The 24,238-nt window shown below is 45.9% G+C and overlaps 1 protein-coding gene across 3 annotated transcripts in view; it reads right to left on the bottom strand.

The window, feature by feature from the left end:
* LOC119461322 (splicing factor, suppressor of white-apricot homolog) overlaps positions 1 to 8,408 on the bottom strand; it is a 50,518-nt gene extending 42,110 nt beyond the window's left edge. Inside the window, exons 1-2 of one of the 3 annotated variants that reach the window (XM_037722587.2) lie at positions 8,204 to 8,408; positions 6,750 to 6,922 (exon numbers count right to left, since the gene is read on the bottom strand). In XM_037722587.2, coding sequence (XP_037578515.1) covers positions 6,750 to 6,922; positions 8,204 to 8,388 — 358 coding nt within the window. In that variant the 5' untranslated portion in view covers positions 8,389 to 8,408. Of the gene's footprint in view, positions 1 to 6,749; positions 6,923 to 7,053 lie in introns of all 3 variants that reach the window. The other 2 variants (XM_049672465.1, XM_049672466.1) reach the window with 2 other exon arrangements.
* Between the last annotated feature and the right edge of the window lie 15,830 nt (positions 8,409 to 24,238).

Genomic DNA, 24,238 nt, shown 5'->3' with positions numbered 1-24,238 from the left:
CCCAATCATATTGTGGTTTTGGCACGTAAAACCCCAGCAATTATTAGAGTTTTAGAATAGGGGCCTCAAACGAATTGGGGCCCCAAAGAAATAACGTCGAAGCCACTGCGCATGCGCAAGATGGAAACTGTGCTTGGGTTTTGCATCGGGCACACTATTTCATTGATTTAGCGGGAGCCCCAAAAGCTTTCGTCAACAAACATGGCGATGAACCGTGCCCATCGAAGCGACGGCTCTAATTTAGCACAAAACTGGGCTCGATTCATGGTAATCCGGGAAGTTCTTAAGCTAGAAGAAGTGATTGCGGTTATCGCTTTCTCTCAACTAACATTTGTAATCAAGATTGATTCATTACACGCCGCTGATTCCGAACTCATTTGTCGATTTCATGGCTCGTAGGCCTATCACGGATTGACTTGGCTGGGTGAAGGTGCGTAAGGTTGGTTGCTCAAAACTAAGCGAAACAAGTTGCATGCTGCTAACAGAATAAGTTCTAAATTGTAATTAAAGGCGAAAACACGAAAGTCTAAATTACTTTTCTTATAAAATTGTATATTTTATTTTAATATTTATAACAGCTTTTCTTTGACGCCGTAGTGACTCTGCAAACTCAACACGCTATCCGCAAATGCAAAACGCCTATTCCAAAACTCTTCATTCCTGCATGCCCCAACGCTAACACCCGCAAAGCTTTTGGGGGCCCCAAACTTTAGGGGCCCCTATTCTAAAACTTTATTAGCCATCAACATGGTTTGCTTTTTGACAGTAACCGGTTATCACAGCATTACCACTGTTATCAATTTGTTGTTTACCATTGCTCTTTGTACGCCGTCGCGGCTTTTAGCATTTCGAGTGAGTTAGTTCGGGACGTGCTCGTCGCGAAAACGACTGCGCGCTTCTTACACTAGTGTGCCGGTTTGCGCAGTAATCTTTTAAAGCTCCGCTTACACCGATTCAGACAGTGAGTGGCATCTGTTGCCGGTCCCTTTTCTTAACGCATGTTCTTGGCATGCTATAGACCTTACATGGCGGCCAGGTTGATGTAAATTGGCACTATATAGGTAGTGCGTGTCCCAGATAATCCGGGCCAAGCTAATTGAAAAACAAAAAATGAGAAAACAAAATAGGACGATGAGACAAATAATGCGAGATATCAGAGCGCGAAAGACTTGGTTTAGCTAATCAAAAAAGAAGCCGCGAGCATGTCGCCGTCGCAAATCGCTGGACAGCTGAACTTCTACGCCATAGGCAGAGATAACGTGAGTGATTGATGACGCTGAACATTAGTTTGTGCTCACGACAGCTAAAAAGCTGAGTTCATAGTTGATATTACTGTAAATAACTAAAAATAATAACTTAGTACTATCTGTCATAAAATAAAAGCTCTGATTTCACCCTCTGCAGTGATTCACTGGAACTTAAGAGCTTCCGGGGCCAACCAAAAAGTGTTCTGTGCTAGCATGTCGCTGTTGTTGATGTAAAGGGCCGACCGTCACGGTGGCACGGACATTTTTTTACGACGGGTTGTGCAAAAAGGGATTGCCGTAGTCGAATGTGAAAATGTATACACAAATAAAATTGCAAATAAAAATGGCTATATTTGGCTACAATATATTTAGCACTTTTTTTCTGTTTGGCTAAATTTGGGCTACAACTTCTCTAGCTTTTGGCTAAGCCGCCTCGTCGGACCTGGCAACACCGGCGCGTGGACCTTGCACATGTGTTACCGCACCAAGTAGTCCGGCAGCGTTTCAGTGCTTTTGGTTCCTCGAAACAGACGCTGAATCGACGCAGCTTCCACGTACGACGGTTTCGCATTTGCCCAGACGCGGGAAGGAAAATCCACAAAATAAGTAAACTTTTACACTCAGTGGTGTGTTCTGTCTTATTTAACTGTTGCTAATAAGCTGTTTATGTTTTCTCTTCGCCAGCCTAAACCAATGCAGATTTTTAATGCGGGACTCTTCTGAGAAGTGCTCACACTTGTGCGCGCTTTGCCTCCATAGCTTTCCCTTCATTGCCACAGAAAGTTGTCCGCGAGTATAGTTACAATTCCGCAGCGCTTCGGTCTGCAATCCAGATTTTCAGCGTCATTTTCGTACCTGCTGCAAACTTCCATTAGAAACGTCTATCTAAAGAACGAAATGTGGTGCAAACAGCATCTGGTTCTGGTCATTTTGAAACTGCAAGCGCAGCCACCATTGTTTTATTTGAGAGCTTGTAGTATATTTTACTACCAGCAGGATATGACCATTCTGCACACAACAGCGAAGCGTTCCAGTTGGCCGGAAGTATAATCATCAAAAACCACTGCTGCATGCCACTACTCTGCGAAAGTCTCGGCATTACAACTGCGCGTCAGCCACACAAGAGCTATAAAATTATGTTATCTATGTCGCTTTTGGCGAAAAGAAATGCCATATTCGAAAGGCAAAATGTCACAGCGAACCGCAATCGGCAACGCGTAAACAAAGTGCCACCAAACCGTGATCTGGTAACAGCATAGTAACCACCGATCCTTTGAAGCATTGCGTGGTGCAGCGTTCCCACCGACTCTGGCCACGTTACAGGAATGCTTGAGCGGCCATTGTTCCCATGGTGGAAAGACACAGATGATTGTTCCAAATCATTTAAATAGGTGTAACACACAAGGCGACGCCATTGTGGCATCCGATATTGCACTGGCACATGCCCCGCGCCATGCTGTTTATGCTGTACGCCTCCTCTATGGAGAAGTTCCTTGAAAGTCCGTGATCCTGCGTGACCTTTTTCGCGGCTTCCGAAATCTGTGCACAGCAATTGCTCGCTTCTCTCGAAGGCCGTCATTGTCGCATTTGGACTGGAGCAGGGCACACACTGCCACGCCCCCAGTTTGGTCGTGCTTCGTGCTTTGGTACTTCACGCGTGCCCTCTTTTTGCCGTGACCGGATTTGAAGAATTCGTTATACCAGTGCGGTGATTTAACTCTTTTCGTACTGAGCCCACTGGGCATCGTTAGCCCGCTATCGATGGTTTGAAATGCCACTTTTGAGACCTTCCGCTCATGGACACACTGACATCAAGGAGAAGTATATTTTAGTTTTCTAAGCAGTTCGCTTTTTTTCCTGCGAAGCGGTGATTTTTGAAAGCACTACAAAGTTTCGCTATCGTCAAAGCAGAAAGCAAAAATGGCTGCCTGCTATTGATGGTTTGAAATGCCGCTCACGGACACACTGTGCCATTGGACGTGAATGAGAACTATATTTTTGCTTTTTAAGCAGATTGCTTTTTTCCTACCAGGCGGTAATTTTTGAACGCACTCCGAAGTTTCACAATCGTCAAAGTAGAAAGAAAAAATGGCCGCCTCCGAGAGCGGCGTGCATGCTTCGAAATATTGCAGATCTTGTGATTCCACTGCGTCTGCGGCTGATTTTATCAATGAATGAAGCAGCAGCAAGTCTGAAGATGCTGCTTTTTAGTAGGACTTTGACTCTGAGAGCGATGACGCAAGCCAGCCCAGAACATCGACAGCCGCATCCCAGCATGCCCAACTGTAGTGCTTGCAGTTAAATTTTTTTAACGGTATACCTCTTCAATGAAAAATTTCGATTTTTTCAGAGACAGTGCCTATTAGATGGCAATACATCTAATCTTTTTTATGACATACATCTCGTTAATAAATATTTTATGCATGAAAAGTGCGTCCAACCTGCTTTTTGCTTAAGTATTACATAAAATATTCAGTGCAGTAGTTCCTTTAGAAAAAAGGATTTGGCGTAACCTACAAAAAGCACCTATAGGGAAAGAATTAAAAACGTCCGTTATAGCTAGAAGCAGTTTCAATAATCAGGGTCGGACGATTATAAAAGCACTGAAATGTGGTCGTTATAACCAATAGATTGTTATATCTGGGATTGTTATAAGTGGGTTTGTTTATATTCAAAATTTGAAATATTTCGTCTATTATTATCCTATATCCAGCAATTCACTCCTGTGTGAAATGCAGCATTCAGCAACTTCAAAGCATTTAATTTCAATGGACAGGATTACAATACAAAATTATAAGCACGTACCACTGGTGGTTTCAACGAGCAAATCACAGGGCCATCGCAGTTTATGACAACATAACACCTAAGACAAGAAAGCTCACAACCTCGATTGGTTGCTTCTTCACGTTTCTCTACGCATGCACTGAGGCTATTGCTGTGTCCTGCAGCTTTTTCTTTACCTCAATCGGTATCAGGACATTGAATAATTTTGACATGCAGCCTAGTCCAAACATCTGCAGCATTCCATGGCATCAGAAGCATTTGTCCACGTGCCACTTAATTCGGTAAAGTCTGGAATGCAGTGTTGCAAGTACATTGCTCGTAATAATCCGGACATAACACTTCAACTGTTTTTTTTTTTCTGTAAGAGTTATGTTGCTTCGATTCTGTACATATCCATACAAGCCAACCTGTGAACTTTATCTTTTGAAAAATATTTCATAGAGACAGACAACACCGAGGTGGGGGGGGAGGAAGGGAACACAACAAATTTCTTCTTAGAAGTTTGCCTTCCGCACACGTCTTCTGTGGGATATGCATGCACTTTATTTACAATGATTTACCTTTAAACATAGCACATAAGCAGGAGCAAACTTGGAAATGCAAAGACAAATAACACATTGTCGTTAGATTGCAGTGACTTTTCCAGAGATTTTGCTGTGGCTGATTTCGCCTGCTTTGGGAACTTGTCTGCCTGCCAAAACTTGCTCGAAGCAAGTACTTCTAATGCATCCTTGCACCATCAGAAGACTTCCAAGCATATGGACAGAGACTGACAATTTAAATTTTTTTCAGGCAAAATTTATTTTTGGTAAATTTTACATAAAATTCGGGAGTTGGCAGGTATGCGTTTTTCACCATCAACCAAATAGCCATGCGGCTGATCCCAGTTATACTGGGGGTGCGGCTTTGTGTGATCAAAAAAGGAATTTAAAATGAAAAGAGTTGTTACATAATATGTCCCCCACAAACATTATTAAATAATCCCAAATTATATGACATGGGGTATCACAGTTTCACGCATTAGCATGATAAAATTTCCTGTCCAAGAAGGAACACATGGACCAGAAAAGCAAAATGATAAATGCCTTTCAGAATGCTGCAAAATACACAGAGGAGCACTCAACAGATGTCATTTCTATATAGGTGTTTCTTGCTAGAACATGAAACTAACTGCCACTACAGCTATGACAATGGGTCTTTCTTTGCCGAACACTACACAGTGAAATCCTAAAAAGCGGCTGCAATATTAACAAGCAGGTGTTAAAAAACAACCGAAGTTTTTGAATGCTTTGATCTGTGTGTGCAACAAATGCTTTCTACGGCATTAGCCATTTATGGGAAGCTTTCTTTGTGCATTACAGTGCTACAACATGCAGCAAACTATTGAAGCACAAACAAGAATGAGAGAACAATTCAAACTGATTGATGTTCCCGGTAGACCTACACAACAACATGGCCAAGACTTCCACATCTTTGGGTGACTGATAGAAAAATAATCTCGAAGCTTACAATGCATCTGCAGATGATTTTAGTGTATCCCATGCTGCGCTGTTTCGCTCTTTCATTCTCAACCGATTGTTGAATTTGCTTTAGATTTCTCTCATGATGCTTCGACAGCAAGGTATTGGTGACAGTTGGGCACTGTTCTTCCAGATTGGTTTTCAATTTTTCATTGCTGTAGGCTTATCAAGAGCGGTTGTATTTGCGGAGCATGGCCTTAAGATTTGGCGGTGCATGCAGCATGCAAAGCGCACTGCACTGCTACATTGGAGTCCACAGACACAGAAGTTTGCTTATACTTTGAACTTTGTATAGAGGGCACTCCCGTCTGGTGAAACATGCAGCATGCAGCTGCAATTTTCTTCCCGTATGCCAGCAGAAAGTAAGTGCTCTCACGTAGAGAATCACGTGGGCAAGCATTGTCAAGAAGCCCTGATACAGTAAAAAAAAAGACGCAGAAAGGAAGCATGGAGAGGGCATGGAGGAGTCTTAAGGTAAGGGAGCACCAAGGAACCCTCCACTAGGTAAGTAAGCTCTATAACGAAGCTTTCAGAGTTCATGTAAGCTGGCCTAACTGCAATGGAGGCGTCTTTACTACGTTGAGAAAGGCTTCAGAATTTGGGCCTCAGTCACAAGAAAATGGCAGCTATAACAATCATCAAACCCAGGCGCCGGAACGCTACGTACAGAACCACTTTGCCCTCATATTTGCAGCCGAAAGTAGGAATACAATCAACAGGAGGGTCTTTTTTGAGAGCAAAGGTACAGCCATCATGCCCCCAAAGTAGGTCCACACAAATGGCCAAAAGCAAGGATTAGTGTGCTGCTATTCGACGCTTATAAGATGACGTGTATACATAGACTGCAAAGCATGGCAAAGCACAATAGATCGCCATAAATGACTGATGCCCAAGCTCTCCTGCATGATAGTGGGGAGGAATTCTTTGTTTTTCACTGCTTTCTAGGAAATGTTGCCGCTACTTGCTTTAGACACAGACTTTAAGACTACAAGATCTTGCTACTAAAAGTTCTGTAAGAAAGGTTTTAATTTTTCTCTAGGAAAAGTGCTATTATTTAACCTGCATTAACACTTATAACTGTGGGGGATCACACACTGATTTGCACAGCTGTGGCCAATCACAGAACATGTGCTGTGTTGCACGCACACAAGCAAGAGGCATGGAGTGCTGCAGCTGTGTAAATGAAATGCAACATCACCTTGGTAGATGGATTCTTCATGGAGGTCCCTGAAGAGTGCCAGGAACCGCTCCTCTTCACACAGCTCTTCCAAGGCTTTCTCTTCTTCTGTAAGTGAGGCAGCGTACTGAAGTGCTGCTCCAGGCTTCGGCTCGTATTCGTGGATGCTGTGCAAGTAGCCTCTTGCATCGTACCTGACCAGCACACACAAAGGATACAAATTAGTTTGTGAACTTCATCACATAGCTCGGACTAACTGGAGACTGTTAAGCGAAAACAAGTGTTGCTTTCTGCTTAATAGGTAACAACATCTGGGCAGACTTACCAACAAAGGCCCCCAAACTGAATTCTGTTACTTTGATGCTACATCGTGTGGATCGTGCTGGAATTTCTGCCACCTCTGTCTGCTGCACGGCTCGTTTGAGTAATGACAATGCCGATTCGTTTTGCTCACGCACTGAAGCTGGGCCTCGGCTTACAGGAAAGTTCGCGTATCTACAAGGTCGCGCTTCACTGCAGCAAACTGGTCACGAGCCTTTTCAACTACTGGCGCGCCTGTTCTCTAAGAAAGCTGAAGGCTAAGTCAAACACGAAAACGGGTGCGATATTCTCCACAGCTGAGCTAGATGAACACACATCGATCTGCGTTACACTCGGCAAACATAATTCTAATGAGCACTGCCATATGATGTGACAAGCATCCTCTGATAAAATAAAACCAACACGTCGACGCTAAAAAACTCGCAATAATTTTTTGGCTTAAGTTCTCAGAAGCAGTTTACTTATAAGGAACTTCAAAACGTGTACCCTACTCTATCGCAGTATTCGACCTGACTTCGCGTAACATGGCCAGCTGCGACCTTCCCAACCGAAAGCAAAACAGCCGTGGCGAACCAGCTCGACACCTAATTCCTACCTGTCACGTTTTCAACGGTGTTTGTGCTTTTGAATAACGTTTACTGAGCTACGATGGCCCAAACACGAAAAAAAGAAAGTAACTTTGAAATCCGAAGAGTGGACGTAGTGAACATAACAGGAAAACCCGGGACAGTTTACTGCGCACCTCGCCAGGCAGCGGTAGGTTTCGAAAGAAGAACGATCACAAACATCCACTAAGTGCAAGAAAACAGCACGTCGTATATACCTTTTTCTCTCGTCCCCACACAAAGCCGGGACGCCACCACACACATTCGAGCCACACAATCACAGCGCAAAGTGCACCCAGTAGGGCGCAGCCCTCGTTAGAACAAACTGATTCGAAGCGCCGGAGTGCTCGCTCCTGCCTCCATAGCTGGCTTCTTCCCACATCCTGCGCCGCCGCCGGGACGCTAGAACAACTAGGGCAGATTCGTTAGCGGCGACTTGAAGAAAAAGCAAAAAAGCATGCTGATAGGTCAAAACATCGGTAAAAACCTGCACTCTTCGATTGAAAAATCCAGAAAGTGAAGGGAGGCATTGTTTGCTTGGAGACGGACCTGTCAATCATTAGGCTGTCGTCGCCCATCCACGGGATCAAATGTTTGCCGCGGTCAATATGCATCGCCTTTTCGTCGTCCCTGAACAGTTTGCACGAGTAACCGAATACTAAGAGGTCCTCGTCCGATTTTCCACTGCGTTCACCGCTCGCGGCCCACGTACGGCCATTAGACGAGACCGCCATTTTGATATGTAACGCTCCGCACAATGTTGGCCAGCTTTATCAAAGCTGATCGCGTCAACTGTGGCGCCTTGGGAGCGTCGCCGTCACTTGTAGCTTATCAAAGTTCTCAGTGATAAAATAAATAATAATTATTCCATCAAGTAATTTTTATAGATGTACAAAATATGATACACATGTTGTTTTCTAAACCACTCAGAGTCACAAAAACAAATTAGGTTGATCAGTTTCGGTTTCGTTAGATTTATATGTTTCGCAAAAAAAAAAAAAAAAAAAGTGAGGTGAACTATATTATACAAGAACCACAACAATATACAAGAATTTGTTACTCTCTGGACATGTTTACGCAAGGAAAAGTACAACACAGACCTTGCTGCATTTAAGAATTCTGTACCACGACTGACCAAGAATGGGCCATAGGTACATAGGTACAAACCAGACGTTCTATTGAATATATTATATAATGCGTTATGCCATTAGGAAATCGGTGTGCTTTAGGGATACCGATGAGCCGACATTATAAGTTAAGGTTTAATGCAGGAACTTTTTTTTAATTATTAATATGCAGAAGAGGAGGTGCACGTACCCATCCGTTTACTGGCATTAGTATTCGCCGCACATATTAACTTCGTGTATCATCATCGGCCTATATTTATGTCCACTCCAGGACGAAGGTAAAGTAGAACACTTTAACGAGGGCCTCTCCCTGCGATTTCCAATTACCACTGTCTTGCGCTAGCTGATTCCAAGTGTACCTGCAACTTTCCTAACTTCATCACCCCACCTAGTTTTCTGCCGTCCTCGACTGCGCTTCCCTTCTCTTGGTATCCATTCTGTAACCCTAATGGTCCACCGGTTATCCATCCTACGCATTGCATTACATGGTCTGCCCAGCTCCATTTTTTTCTCTCTTAATGTCAATTAGAATATCGGCTATCCCCGTTTGCTCTCTGATCCACACCGCTCTCTTCCTGTCTCTTAACGTTAGGCCTAACATGTTTCGTTCCATCGCTCTTTGTGCGGTCCTTAACTTGTTCTCGAGCTTAACTTGTTCTCGAGCATAATCTTCCGCCCCAACCACCACCTTGAACCGCACGCACAATTTTGTATTCTATACTTTGAAGTCACACGATTCAAGAATAGATGTCACAAGGCAAGCATTCTAATTCAGAAAAATATGCAAGCGCCGGTATCCACGGTATTTGGAACCCTCTCGCAGCAATCGTTGGAAAGACCTATTACTGCAGGGGTTATACCTCCTCTTGTACATAAGCCAATGAGCCTAGAAATTATTGATGTAGTGTATTTTTTTCTGTATTTGGTCCTGCCAAACAATCATGGAACACTCTGCAAAAATATATTTCTTATAGCTTACATGTTACTCTCTGGGACATACCAGGTGTTCAAACTTAAGCTTTACGGAATTTTTTAAAATCACACGTGGCAGGTAGTATAATTCTTATCATTGAGCTGGGTTATTCCGAGAGGCGGACATTAGTAACACGATAAATCGAAACACATAATCAACTAATTAACAACAATTGACTAATTAACTTCTTAGTTAATTACTTTACGACACACATTGCAGTTTACGAATTGTAGCCGGTGAGTTTGCAAGACGCATTCACTTGAAATGAATTTCTAGGATGACACCAGTTTCAAGCTATTATTTCCCAAAGTGTGGGACGAAATACATGGACGCTCCAGTTACTTTAGTGCTTCAATCTATAAAACAGCATTTTTGTAAAAAAGTGGAATAACAGTGCATTTTTACGGCGAGTTTGATGGCGCATATCTCCAAACTTTTGTCATTCTGGAAATCCATTCCAACTGGATACGCCTGAGAAGCTCACTGGCTACATTACATAACTTGCAATATGTGTCGTAAAGTAATTAACTAAGAATTGATAATTAGTGAATTTTTGTTAATAGTTGAATATGTGCCTCGATTTCTCGTGCTACCAATGTCCGCCTCATCGAATAACCTCGCTCAATGATAGGAATTATGCTACCTGCCACTGGCGATTTCTAAAAATTCAGTAACACTTAATTTTGAACACTCGGGAAACGCTTTCCTGGAATATTTGTGACAGCTCAATGAAACGTTCTTAGTTTCTTGATAGCTCACTTCGTTAATTTTTTGCGCACCATGCATTTGTAAAAGCAATGCATTTTAGTGCAAGCTTAAAAAACACAACAAATAGCTCTTATTGCTCCCAATGAATAGTAGTTTTCAGTAAAGCAAAAAAAAGAAAAAAAAAACGTTATCGTGTAACATTTGTCTTTTAGTCAAGAAAAACATTCCAACGCTGAGTTTGTTTTACCATTCTCAACAAAGAAACTTTAGAAATTATCTTAGTGAATATGCTTGTGGAAAGCTCTGAAAATTGTTTCTGTGAATTCAGGACATGTTAAAGCATAAGCATGCCAGATTTCATTATGATGAGACTACATAAAGTACACAAATGTTAGTGCACAAACTCGAAAAATGATACAAAATGAGGAACTGAGAAAAACACGTTTGAAAGTTGAAAAAACAAGCAAAAAAACAAAGTCGTGGCGCTAGACTTCGGCGGGGAAACAATTTTTTTTTTGTATTTTCAGCAAAAATGCGGCGCTGCCGAAATGGGCTCTGGGAGAAAAGGGTTAGGCACCGTGGGTTAGGCCTACATCCACTCGAAAATTCAAGAGCAGGCAATGCCGCGGAGCGAAATGCCACGTGCGCGAAATTCATTTAAATTCGCACTTTCGCGAGCCACCGCGAGTGCTTTTTGCATTTTTTTACGGACTTCTATAGTCGGATACAACTTAAGTCTGCAGTGAAGACCCGCTCACGCCCTCATAACCATCAGCCACTGTTCGCAAATAGTTCGTACTTGAAACTTTCCCTGTTACTTAAATAAGGCGGTAACCACAAAAATGAAATTATAAACACGTAATTTTATACGTTTTTACTCGTCTATTATAGTGGAACGTACAAGTATGGTATAGTAGAAGTACGACAAGTCGTATCAATTAGTACGACGCCTCGGACGCCATTTTGAAAACGTCGCATAACGACGATTTTGTTTGCTTCGATGATTGGCTGGCGGAGTTCTTCTTTCTGGGGTTTCGCGTGCCAAAACCAGTTGTGATTTTGACCACCTGGGCCCTGGGGTTCTTTAAGCGAGCACTACAACGCAAGCACACGGGCTAACACAACCCCGAGCGGTCCGTGTGAGTGTGTTGCCAACTGCTGCTTTTTTAAAAGTTGTATCCTACTATAGTTGATTCTCAGCTTTGATTATTTAATTCATAATAGAGGAGGCTTGGGGAATACAAAACACAAAATCGTCTTTTTCGGAAGAAATCTTGGTTTTTCGACACTCATCTCCCCTTAACGCATTAAAGACCAAGAAAAATATACCAGTTACATTTTGCTGATTTTTCGTGTGAGATGATATTTTCACACTACAAGTACATTGGGAAAGTTTCATGAGTGCCGCTTTATTCTTTGAAATGCTAGGATAGTGTACTTTATAAAGTCCGCTGGGCCTTTTCGGGAGCAAAACCTGATGTAGGTCACCAAATGTAAATGCTATATTTTGGAGCTTCAAAAAACAAATAGGCTTGCAGCGAAGAGTGAAAAAAACTTTGCGTAAGCCTTCATAACCTTCTCGGTAGCAAAATGAGCATTTTAGTGGAAAATATTTTTTGCTAGGAGGTGTTTTTGCTATTCAAGTGTGCAGCATGATTTCACGGGGAAGGACTTTGGTGTTGCTTTCAGAGGCGCGCATGAAAATATATTATTGATGCAGATCTACACGTGATATCTTACGATGAATGCAGGTTTTCAAAATATAAGTGTTCAGCATTTGGTTCAGTGGTAGTTGAAACATTCAAGAGCCTGGTGGCATCTCCTCCAATTACAGTCTGTTCTTGCACTTCAGACCTGTTGTATGATTTGGTCGGCAACATTTTTGTTAGAATTTTCTGATCTTTCAAGAGATGGGATCTACGTCTAGTTCCCTAATGCGGGTTGCTCTACTTTCACTGCATAACTCATCTCAATTGGCAGAGGAATATAGATCGTCTTTGTCGTTTTCTGTTTCCTCCCACCTATTTTCCGATTTGTAATAAAGTCCTGCATAAATATTCTTCTGTTGTAAATAATGTTCATATGATATCTAAATGCATTTTTATTTATCTAAATTTAAGGCAACACTGCTCGCTATTTTATTCACTCTGATGATAAGATCGTCATCTTTCTCGACAGCAAGAAAGGAACCAGGAGGAATAGTAGCAATCTCGATGTAATGCTTAATATATTTTTACCTGCAATGGTGATTGAACTGTTTGTAGTGAGAAAAGAAAATATGAAAAAAATTGTAAGCAAAAAATAATGGTAAGAAAGGCACCGTGTGTGCTTTGAGAACAAGCCCACCCCTCTAGCATACACATCGGCCAAGTGTACTTCACAAAGTACGCCTACATTCATTTTCTCGCAACGCTATAAATATGCATTGTATATGGAACGTCATGCATGCTTTGTTTACGCCATTCTTTTCTAAAACGTCCACACAAACCTCAGCAACGTGAAGCATATGATATGCTTGATAAAAAATAAAGAAGGTGGATGTACAGCAGCACCTCACATGTTCAGCACTTCTCCAAGTTTGGTGATGAATAAATCAAATACATCATGCAGCTGACAAAAAGAACTACAATGTGGTCGTCTTGGCAGGACCCCTTTGAACAAAATGGCGTACTAAGGAACACAGTATATTTCTTCTTTAATTATTTAAAAATGAAAATGGTACTGTACTTTTAAATGCATGCTAGTCCCTAATGGGTCAAAGGGGCCCTGAACCCCCCCCCCCTGGGCTTGGTGAAATAACATAGTGCACGGGTAGCATACGCCGCTGTGAACATCTCAGCCAAGTTTTGCTGTCGTACGCAGTGCGTGGAGCTCGCAAGCGGCGCCCGAAGTCACCTTTGTCTCAAACGCTCTCTTTTCAAACAAGAGCCGGCTCCTCACTCTCTTCTGGATGCTTTATTTCGTAATAAAGCGCATTCCCATACGCGGCTGCTATTCGTAGGTGTGGTCGGCTACTCAGCGTAGATACCGCGACCGCCGCGGGGTGTCGCTACAAGTCCACTGGCTAAGCGCACTGCGGCTCTCTGAGGAGAACCGTGTTTATTGTTGGCACCAAAATCGAAAGTCGAGGCGTCCATGTTAACATCCAAAATGAAATTCGAACTGCGCGCCACGGTGAGATTTAGAAGGCGGAGCGTTGTGGCACGGCCGCTCGATGAAAAACACATTCATCGAGTGGCCGTGGTTGTGGGCACGCCCCACTCTGCCGTAGCCTTCGCAGTGCAAGGCATTGAAGAAATAACGGGAGCACAGCGGAGGCCGTGTTTGATTGCCAATAGCTCCGCTTCTACCGAACGCATTGAAGTACTTCTTGCGGCAAATTATTTCTGAAGTAGCCTATTTTCACTTCGATAGCATTTCTCCACTTCGATAAAACGTGGTTCAGGACGTGATACGTGGGATTCTTAGTTGCTTTCACCGTGATATTCCATGAAACGATTTCTTGTGGTAAGGAAGCACAAGCTAACATTGCAAATGTTGCAGGGGGTAAATGTGCTGTTTTCAAGCTTTTGAGTTGTCACAATTAGCGGCACTCTTTCTAGTGGGAGCACTTGTAAGTTTTTGTGCGGCAGCTTCTTACCCTGCGCATGTTCTTTTGCGCCTGTTCATGTGATCCACTCTCGGCTCGAAAACCGTCGTGTGGCTGTTTGGCAGAACTGCAGCGAGGTCAAAGCGGGCATAGTGGGCTCGACAACTTGCGGTTTGACGTGCATAATGTAGGCATTGTTTAGTCCAACGTCCAGTAATTTAAAGAACACTCGAAGGCAGTATTTCATTTTTCACCTTCGGTCCACTTCGTATACGTTACCTTCTCTGAGTTGGCAGGACGTAATAGCTCGTAATGAGGTTGACTCCTAGAAAGGCCTCCATTTCTTCTGCCGATGTTATGACGTTTCTGGTTTGCTAAGCAAATCCAGTGCTTTATTTTACCATTATTTTTACAAATCTACCTAACTCCCTAACAGAAAATATTTCTAGCGCTATAATATCCTCCGGTTGTTTGCACTGGGGAATGCACTTCAATTCACCGTGGTCTACGCCGGAATCAGTTTTGAATAATTCAGTTTTGTGCGTCTTCTTCCATTGAATGACCCTTTGACTGCACATGTGGTTATTGGGAGTTTAAATTGCGAGATTTTCGGCTAGAACGTTCCAGCCAAAACAGTTTAGTTTTTTTTTTTTTCGGTTGCTTTCAATGTTTTGGTTTCTCTGGATGTTCTGAGTCAATTTCTGTGCCGACGTTGTCAGAATGTTATTCTAAGAATTCTAAATATTTTTCGTCAAGCTCTAAATCAGATTCGTCGTCGCCGTCATAAAAAAAAAATATCTTATTAATCTCTTCTTCCGTTACAAGGGATTTGCATTGTGTTCCACCATTAAGTTTGGAAAACAAAGGCTTCCATCTGAAACGGAACCGGCCACAAGCAAAGGCACGAATTATACAAACTTATTCACTTCAAGCGGCTATGAGAACATAAAAGTGCCAGCCTCAAGCGAACGCTCCAAATGACATCCAGAATTTCGTCACGGTACACAGGAACACATATGCCTTCTTTCTTTATTAAGTAGTAGTTTATGCTCATTCAAATTAAAGAATATTTCTTTGTTAAAATCTCTTATCACAGCCTTTTCAATTTCACACATTATCTTTAATTTTCTTCATCAATCAGAAAAATCTGCAACACAAGTACTTAATTTGCCGTCGGTGAAGAGGTCTTTTATGGCACGACTCAACCGACGTTTTGTCAGTGTTTTGTCATGGCGTTGACAACCGAAATAAAATATTTCGATGACGCAAGCTCATTAGTTCTGTAAATTGCCGCCAGTAGATTTCTGGGGGCATGTCCCATGTATGTTAAGGGGTTAACGTCCCGAACTAGAACTTAGGCAATGAACGACGCCACACAAGGCTTCAAGCTGGGGCTAATAAAGTTCACATGCAAACAGAAAACATGAGTGTTTCTCACCTTTTATCAAGATGCGGATAAACGACACTGTTATAAGCAGGACTTGATTGAGAGTGTACACTCATGTGTCCTTAAACAGTTCACCGCTCTTTACAGATATTCGATAACTGCGTATATTAGTTATAGAGTACTATTTGCATAGAGAATGCTGTGATGTCATGACCGGCTGCTGTTACGTCTCAACCTGGAAGCATGAGTCAGTCCATCGGCGCACGCACCGACAGCGACCGGGCGTGTCACACTGTGACGCGTTAACAAATTTGGAGCTCGCGTCGAAGCAACAACCACCACCGCCATCCGTGGATACGGTAATTACCGCGAATATCACTCTCTCTAATCCTGATCTTGACAAGCAGGCCGTCACTCAGAGCCCACTAATTGATTAAAGGGGGCAACGTCGGCCAATACCATGGGAACCACGTCGAGCTCGGTTTCCCAGATGGCCATGAAGATTAAAGAATGCAGGGGCGAGGATGCGATATCGGAGGCGGGCCCGGCGGAACGGTGCGTCAACATGGGAGGGATATTTAGATCGATTCGACGATTGTGATGTGCCGAGATAACGTCATCAGATTCCCTAGTCTAGTCTCCTAGGGAAGACGACGGTGTTAAAAGCGGGGACCTGTGATGCAGTGAATGAAACTGGTTCTGACGTGTCCTGAAGCGAACTAGGCGTTTAATATTGCCACCAGGTCATGAGCTGCGACGAGCGCGGTCGGTCGGTCGCCCCTTCAAAGAAGTGACCGACCATCATTCATTGTGCTGGTTGACCAATATACGAGACCCCGCTGGGCAACTCGCACGATGGAGCCTTCGTCTGCAAGAATTCGATTTGACCATCGTATACAGATCAGGCCGCAAGCACGAAGATGCTGATTCGTTGTCGCGTGCACCCACCGAAGTTTGTTATCCGGACGCCGAGGATGGCAGCGGATTCCTTGGGGCACTCACCGCAAAGGACTTGATCGCACGACAGCGCGAGGATGCCGAAATCCGCGCAATCATCGAAAACCTCGAAGGACGCAACTCTCCCATACTTCGACGCCTTTCTCGCAGTCTCTCGTCCTTCTGCCTTCGAAGTGGTGTCTTGTATAAGAAAAAAAAAATCACTCCATCTCCCGCTAAAGGGAACCATGTGTGGATGCGAAGCAGCGGGGAGATAGCTTGAGCGGGAGATGGTTTCGCGGCAGTTGCCCGAGCGCTCATCGCGATGCTGCACAGGAGAGAGAATGAGGCGCGCGCGCTTCGTCATTTTCATACCGAGGAACTACCGTGGCGCCCCCAGCGGAGTATGCAGCTTGAGCGGGAGATGGTTTCGCGGCAGCGGCCCGAGCGCTCATCGCGGCGCTGCACAGGAGAGAAAATGAGGCGCGCACGCTCCGTGGCGCTCCCAGCGGAGTATGCAGCTGTCGCACCTTCTGTCGTGCGCGCCGCTCCGGCTCCTAGAGGAGAGAAGGGGAGGGGAGGAGGCGGGGAGCGGGCACCGCTCCGTAGAGGATTCCTACAGGAGAGAAAGGGGGGAGCGTAGAAGAGGAGAGAGAGGGGGAGGGGACGCGCATGGGCTGTAGGGGTGTGGTGGGACGCGGGAGGGACGGACAGAGCCGCCGGCAAGAAATGCTTCGCATTTAAAACTCGAACAGACGACATTCTTCTTGCCTGCCATGACGAGCCCACATCTGGTCACTTAGGCTCCTCACGAACTCTCGCCAGAGTTCGACAGGCGTACTACTGGCCCAAACTTCCTACATCTGTAAAGCGCTACGTCAAGAGTTATGAATGTCAACGCCGCAAATCCCCGGCACTGAAGCCCGTGGGGATGCTGCAACCGATCGCACCACCCAGGGCCCCATTCGATCAAATAGGAATAGATTTACTTGGGCCTTTTCCATTATCATCCGCCGGGAACAAGTGGATCGTAGTCGCCACAGACTACTTAACCAGATACGCCGAGACAAGGGCTCTACAATGCGCTACGGCTGCCGCTGTTGCCCAGTTTTTTATAGACCAGATCGTTCTTCGACATGGAGCCCCGTCGTACGTGATCACTGACAGAGGCACAGCTTTCACGGCCCAGCTGATTGACGACGTATTCAAGCTAAGCTACACGAGCCATCGCAAGACCACTGCATATCATCCGCAGACCAACGGGTTGACGGAACGATTGAACAAAACCACTCCTGTCTCCTGGATGGCAGAGTTGTACGCAAATGTTACGTACGGTAGAACCTGATCCCACGTCTTGTGTTGTACATCGGCGTACATGGATAACATGTCGGCGATGGTTTTGTTCAATTGACGGAACGATTGAACAAAACCATCGCCGACATGTTATCCATGTACGCCGATGTACAACACAAGACGTGGGATCAGGTTCTACCGTACGTAACATTTGCGTAGAACTCTGCCATCCAGGAGACAACGCGATTCACGCCGTTTCATCTTGTCTATGGACGTGAGGTTCAGACCTTGCTGGATGCGATGCTTCCACACGATTACGACACGTTGCTCACCCCTGACGCTGAGCAATTTTCACAGTACGCCGAAGAAGCTCGCCAATTGGCACGCCTACACAGCACGCAACAGCAGAGCGTAGATGCACGCCGCTACAATCTTCGCCATCGCCAAGTGGAATACCACCCGGGCGATCAAGTTAGGGTGTGGACGCCGGTGCGCCACCAGTGGTTGTCAGAGGAACTGCTCAGTCGCTACTTTGGACCCTACAAAGTGCTGCGCCGCGTTAGTGACGTGAACTACGAGGTTCTCCCGGATAGTGCCATATCGCCCCAGCGTCGAAGGCACCACTCGGAGATTGTGTACATTGTACGACTCAAGCCTTATTTCGCGCGATAGTGCGACGTCTCAACTTTATGACTTACTTTCTTTTTTTTCCTCTCCCTCACCCCCACTTGTGCATACTTTATGTTCATTCCTTCTTTTTTCCCCCTCTACCTAAGTCGACTAGCACTAGCATCGGGACGACGCCCATTTTTTTTTTTTTTTTCACAGGGGGAAAATGCCACCAGGTCACTAGCTGCGGCGAGCGCGAGCCAGTATTCAGGCAAGGAGAGAAGAAGTTTTCGTCTTGGGGTCAGCCATCTTCTTGGCTAGTGCTTCTTTTTTTCCGTCCCCCCTTCCGTTTAACCTTTAACCACCGGCTTCTTGGGCAATACCCCGTAGTGGGTAAGCGCCACGGATGATGATCAAGCAAGCAAGCAAGCAAGCTAGTGCTCGTCTCTGCCGGTGCAGTACTTCTTGCTATAAAGGTCTTCTGTTGCACGTGTCAATATGCTCCTGATGGAGTGGGCTTCCGTACCAGGGGCAAGTGTAAATAATCTAAAAACCCTTTTTCCTTCATTCCTGCTCCGGACGTGCTCATCAATGGGCTTGGCGGATCCCTGGCCCAAACGCCACCTCGAGTCGCAACACTACGCATTGCTCCTCCGTCTGCATGACACGTCCCTGACGTTTGTACTCGCATACTCGCGTATTTCGGCGCTTTTCCTACTGAGTGCGAACCTTTTTCGTCGATGCCATCGCTGTAGCTGTCTCTGCACCATTTCTTTTCACCTCTCCTTTTCTTTAACACCATTATAGTCTTACACCCATCACGTGTCCTTATCCAAAGCTCTCATTGGTTACTTCTTCATGCGGCCCAATGGGCCTCTTTTCTCCCAGCCCCTATATTCTCGTGGTGCTTTTCATTTAAAGGGGCCCTGAACCACATTTATTGAAGCCTCAAAACCGCTTTGGATTGAATATGGTGCCTCCCAGGAATATATTTCCGAACAAAATTGGAGGACGTTTAAGCTTCGTCTTTAAGAGTGGAACACGATAGAATTCAAAGATCCCTGTCTGCTTGTAACGCTTCCCGGCAACGGAGGAGGAGGAACAAACTTTTATTTAAACCAGCAGTTTAGTTGGCTGGGCCTAGGCCTCCCACGTGGGGACATCGAGGTCTTGCCTCTTCGCCGCCTCGCAGGCTTACCGGGTAGCCCAGAGTTGTTCGTCAAGGTGGGAGTTGCGCAGGGTGGCGTGCCATCTCGATGAGAGGGTCAATGTATTATTTGTCGGATATTGGTCTTTTTTAGCAGTCGTTTTTTCCCCACCTTCGCCTCCGCACGCCGCTTCCGCGGAGGCGAGCGCCATCTGGTTGGTGTTGTTGCAAGGAAGAATGCGCTGCGCGGCGCTCTATGAATGGTAGAAAAGCTGGAAAAAGGTTTGTGTTTGAGTTTCTGCGTAACAGAATTATGTTTTTTTAGTATATTCAAATTACAATACGACGTTATCATGTCTGCCGGTTGTGTTTTAAGTTGTGTTTAAGCCGACGACATTTTACTTAGAAATTCAATTACTTTACTATAGCCTTTGCGTCACGCGGAGAGCCTGCGTGGTTGTGGTTCGGAATGATTTTTCGTCAAACAACGTTCGGCGCCGACACCTGATTTTTTTGCGACACGGGGCCCTTAACGCTATCACGTCATTACATTTTTCAAGAGTTGTCCCTTCTGGCAGATGAGTGGGTGGTAAGCAGCGGTAACTTCATTAGAGGGCATTGTGTAATACAGCTAATGAAAGAATGAAGAGAGTACCTATCAGCAATAATTTGTAGAGAGAGCCTCCTTTAGAGAAGACACTGCCTTTCCCGATGTAAAAAGAATAATAAAATGGTACCCCCTTCGTGGAGCATTAGCGGTTATGGCGTTACGCTTCTTCTTCTTCTTTCTGGGGTTTTACTTGCCAAAACCAGTTTTGATTATGAGACACGCTGTAGTGGAGGGCTGCGTGCAGCAAATCGCCACTTCATTAAATTTAATCGTAGGCCGGCGTTCGATAAACACGTCAAAACACACCGGAGGCGTTAGAGGTGCGTGGTGAAGTCGGGAGCGATAACTACAACGTCGTCAAGGATAGCACAAACATGTGTGACACTTTCAGCCTCGCAGAACTGCGTCCATCATGCGCTCAAATGTCGCGGGCGCATTAAAGGTCCAAAAGGCATAACGTTAAACTCATACAAGCCGTCGGGCGTGATAAAGGCGGTTTTCGGCCGGTTGACTTCTTCCATAGGCACTTGCCAATACTCTGAGCGCAAATCCAGAGATGAAAAGAATTCGGCTCCTTGTAGGCAGTCAACTGCGTCATGTATGCGTGGCAGGGGATAGACGTCCTTGCGAGTGATCTTGCTGAGCTGGCGATAATCGACGCAAAACCTTACGAAGCCGTCCTTCTTTGTAACAAGGACGACAGGAGAAGCCCACGGACTTTTCGAAGGTCGAATTACTTCGCGCCGAAGCATGTCGTCGACTTGTTCGTTAATCACACGACGTTCATTGGGAGAAATTCGATATGGACGTTGCCGCAATGATGGTTAAGAGCCAGTGTCGATGTGGTGCGTTGCAGTTGATGTCCGACCCAGAGAAGGTCGCCCCACGTCGAAAGACGAACGAAATTCTTCCAAGAGAGACAGCAGCTGGGAACGTTGGGCTGCTGTAAGGGTTCCAGCGATGGAGGAACCAAATACATCTCGGGGCAATGTGTCAGATATAGAAAAAGCACTGAGCGTATACGGTAGCTTGCACAATTCGGGTCGTCGGTAACGTCGATAACTTGTACGTCGTCGGTTGCTTCCACAGTACCAACACGTTCTCCTCGGAGCAGCATGACAGTGTATGGGCACAGGTTGCAAACGAAAAAAATGCTTAAGCTTCGCCTTTAAGAGTGGAACGCCATAGCGTTACTGGACGCCGTTGACGCCGACACCGACACCGTATTTTCTGAGACATGGGGCCCGATCAAAATTTAGAAAGACTCGGTTTTCAACAATCCCCTCAATGTTGCCTAGAACCAAAGTACAGCGAAACACCATCAGAATTGGAGGATGCTTAAGCTTCGCCTTTAAGAGTGGAACGCGATAGCATTCAAAGATCTTTGGCTGCTTATCAGGTTTTTCTCGTATATTCAAATTACAATCCGACGCTATCACGTCTGTAGGCTGTGGTTAAATCGTACGTTACCATTTTTCTGACAGATTTTACTTTGATAAATTCAATTTTTGTTCACTAAGGCCTTGCGCCACGCGAAGGGCCCGCCCGGTCGGAGTCGTTCGGGATGATGTGGTTCGGCATGATTATTTCCGCCAGACGCCGATGCTTACGCCGACGCCGATATCGACGCCGGCTTTTGTGCGACATGGGGCTCTTAACGCTATCGCATTAATAATTTTTTCAGACAAGCCTACTACGAGCATAGATATACTATGAGTGCAATATTTACCTTTCTTATTCCCCCCCAACGTCCTTCGTTCCGAAGGAGTGGGTGGCGCCGGTGGGGATACCCATCCTACGGGGCTAGATGACCTTGCAACAACGTTGCATTTCTCCCTGCAGCGGAAATCGATAGGCGCTGTTGGGAAAACATACTTCTGGTCGCTGTTACAAGAATAATGTTGGTTCTCATCAATTTGCCGTGCTCCGGTGTACTGGATAGCTGCCTGCGGCTGTTTTAAATGCGTAAGCATTTATATCGTTACCCAACGAGAAAACTGTCCGAGCGTCCATCCGTCCTTCGCGTAAGACGATTGCTTTCAAGGTAGAGCCAGCAGCAATGTTTTCGCCAGCTCTGGAAGATGACGACGACGAACGCGCGAGCAATGTTACAGTGGCTAGCAATGGCACGCGCGTGAGGGGCAGTGTGGGAACGCTGGCAGTATCAGCGGCATCGGAACTAGCTGTGGAAGACGACGACGAGCGCGAGCAGTGGCACGAGCGCGTCTCTGTGACCACGTGACGTGTGCAATCAGGCACGCACTAGGCACAACCTTTCTTTAGTGAGCCAGAACTGTGGAGCGGCCGTGGGTTTCGGAGCTGAACGTCATCAGCACCCCCGGCGCCGCCACCTGCAGTATAGTTTGCTTTCCTCATCAGTTTACGTTGCGCCGCCTTCCGCAGGAGTTCGTGACGCCGCATTGTTGTCGCAGTTTACCGTAATGGCGCGAAGACGACCGCAGTGCTAGGATTACCAGCAGTGTTGATTGTGAGCATGCACTCAACACCACGTCGTTACTATACGAAATGCTTACGCATCATTCTGATAACTCGCCTACGTAGATCTTTTTTCTCGTACCGAGCAGCATGCGTACCATATTTTATTTCGCACTTACAGCTGCGCCTTCTTCTCTGCGCCCAACACCTTCTACCACATAGCATGGGAATGTGGGCAAAACCCATCGACACCACGCATCACCGGACCAACAGTCGAGCAGTGGGAGGCCCAGCTGACAAGGCCGAGCCCTGAAGACCAGCATCGCCTGATGAGCAGGGCCAAGCTATCGGCTCAGGTCCACGGCATCCGGGACTAGGGACGCCACCCACCTCAGACGATTTCACCATCTGCTCTTTTCTGTAAATAAAGTTTATTCCTCCTCCTATGTCTAAGGCAATCACACAATTTTCGAGGCTCGAACAAAACGTCCTCTTTATGTTCGCTCGTGTGATGTCGGCAGCATGCACATCGGCTCAGCGATAGATGCCACACTCCAGACTTGCGTTGAAAGGATTCCTGACGGGACGAGCCTCGACCATCGGCGCACCTCGAAGGTGGGCAACTCTGGAGAGAGAGAGAGAGAGTAAACATTTTTTTACTACAAAAAGAAAAAGGTAGTGGGACTGTGGGAGGGACTCCTAGTCTGGGGTCCCAAGAATGATCTCAGCAACAGCACGGGCCCGTTGAACCAGGGCTACGTGGACCTCGATCGGGAGGGCCGTCGCGGAGGGCATCCTCCCACAGCTCATTGGTGCGGAATGGGCGCAGGATGACTGGCAGGGGAGGGAATAATTTTGCGGTGCACTAGACATGGAATGCCATGGGGGAGCTGCCGCAACCCGGACAAGAGTCTGCGTAGCGGCCAGGGTAAAATTTTTGTTGTCAGAGGAGGTTGGGAAATGTGTGTGTTTGGAGTTGGTTGAGTGCCACCTCATCCTCTCGCGAGAACGACAGTGGCGGTGGGCCCATGGTGTGTCTAGCTCGTGTGTAGTATTTTAATATGTCTCTGTATGTGAGTGGGGAGCCCACCTGATTTGTACTCCAATCCTTGTCATGCCGTGTAGTTCGGAAGGTAATTTCTAGAGCGACCACGTGTGCGCGGTCATTACCCGACAGTGAGGCATGGCCAGGAGTCCCAGAACAAGTGGATGCGTTGTGGGTCAGATGTGTCTGTGTTTGGTGACTAGTGTAAGGGGGGGGGGGGGTGGAGAGCCGCTTTGGAGAACCCGAGTCCCGTCAAAAAGGCGCGGCATGCTTGCTGGGAATCGATTAGGATATACACCTCACCAGGAATCTGGAGAGTGTGTCGCACAGCAAGCGCTACCCCAAGGACTTCTCCGTGTTCAGGTGTAGAACCCCGCAGGCAGGCGGCCGTAATAAATGTTTCATTGCCATCCAGCACTACCGCGGAATACCCGTTGTGGCACCGAGCAGCATCCGATGTATAGGGTATTTGTCTCAGGTATGTCACCGAGCATGCGCACCAGGTAGCGTACACGGGCGCACCGGCATCCCGTGTCATGCTCAGGGTGCACATTTCGTGGTAGTGGGTGCGCCTTTAAGGCTGTACAGACCCAAGTCGAGAACAGTGATGATGATGTCCTCATCATAATTGTGCAAGACTGGATGTGGGTGTGAGCAAAAGACGTTGTCGTTGACTGGCCCACTGAGCTTCCAATAACTCACCGAGAGTGTTATGCGTCCCTAG

This window comes from Dermacentor silvarum, chromosome 8, assembly GCF_013339745.2.
Source record: "Dermacentor silvarum isolate Dsil-2018 chromosome 8, BIME_Dsil_1.4, whole genome shotgun sequence".
Lineage (NCBI taxonomy): Eukaryota > Metazoa > Arthropoda > Arachnida > Ixodida > Ixodidae > Dermacentor > Dermacentor silvarum.
Note: the sequence above shows the minus strand (reverse complement) of the source record. Positions and strands in the feature narration are given on the sequence as shown.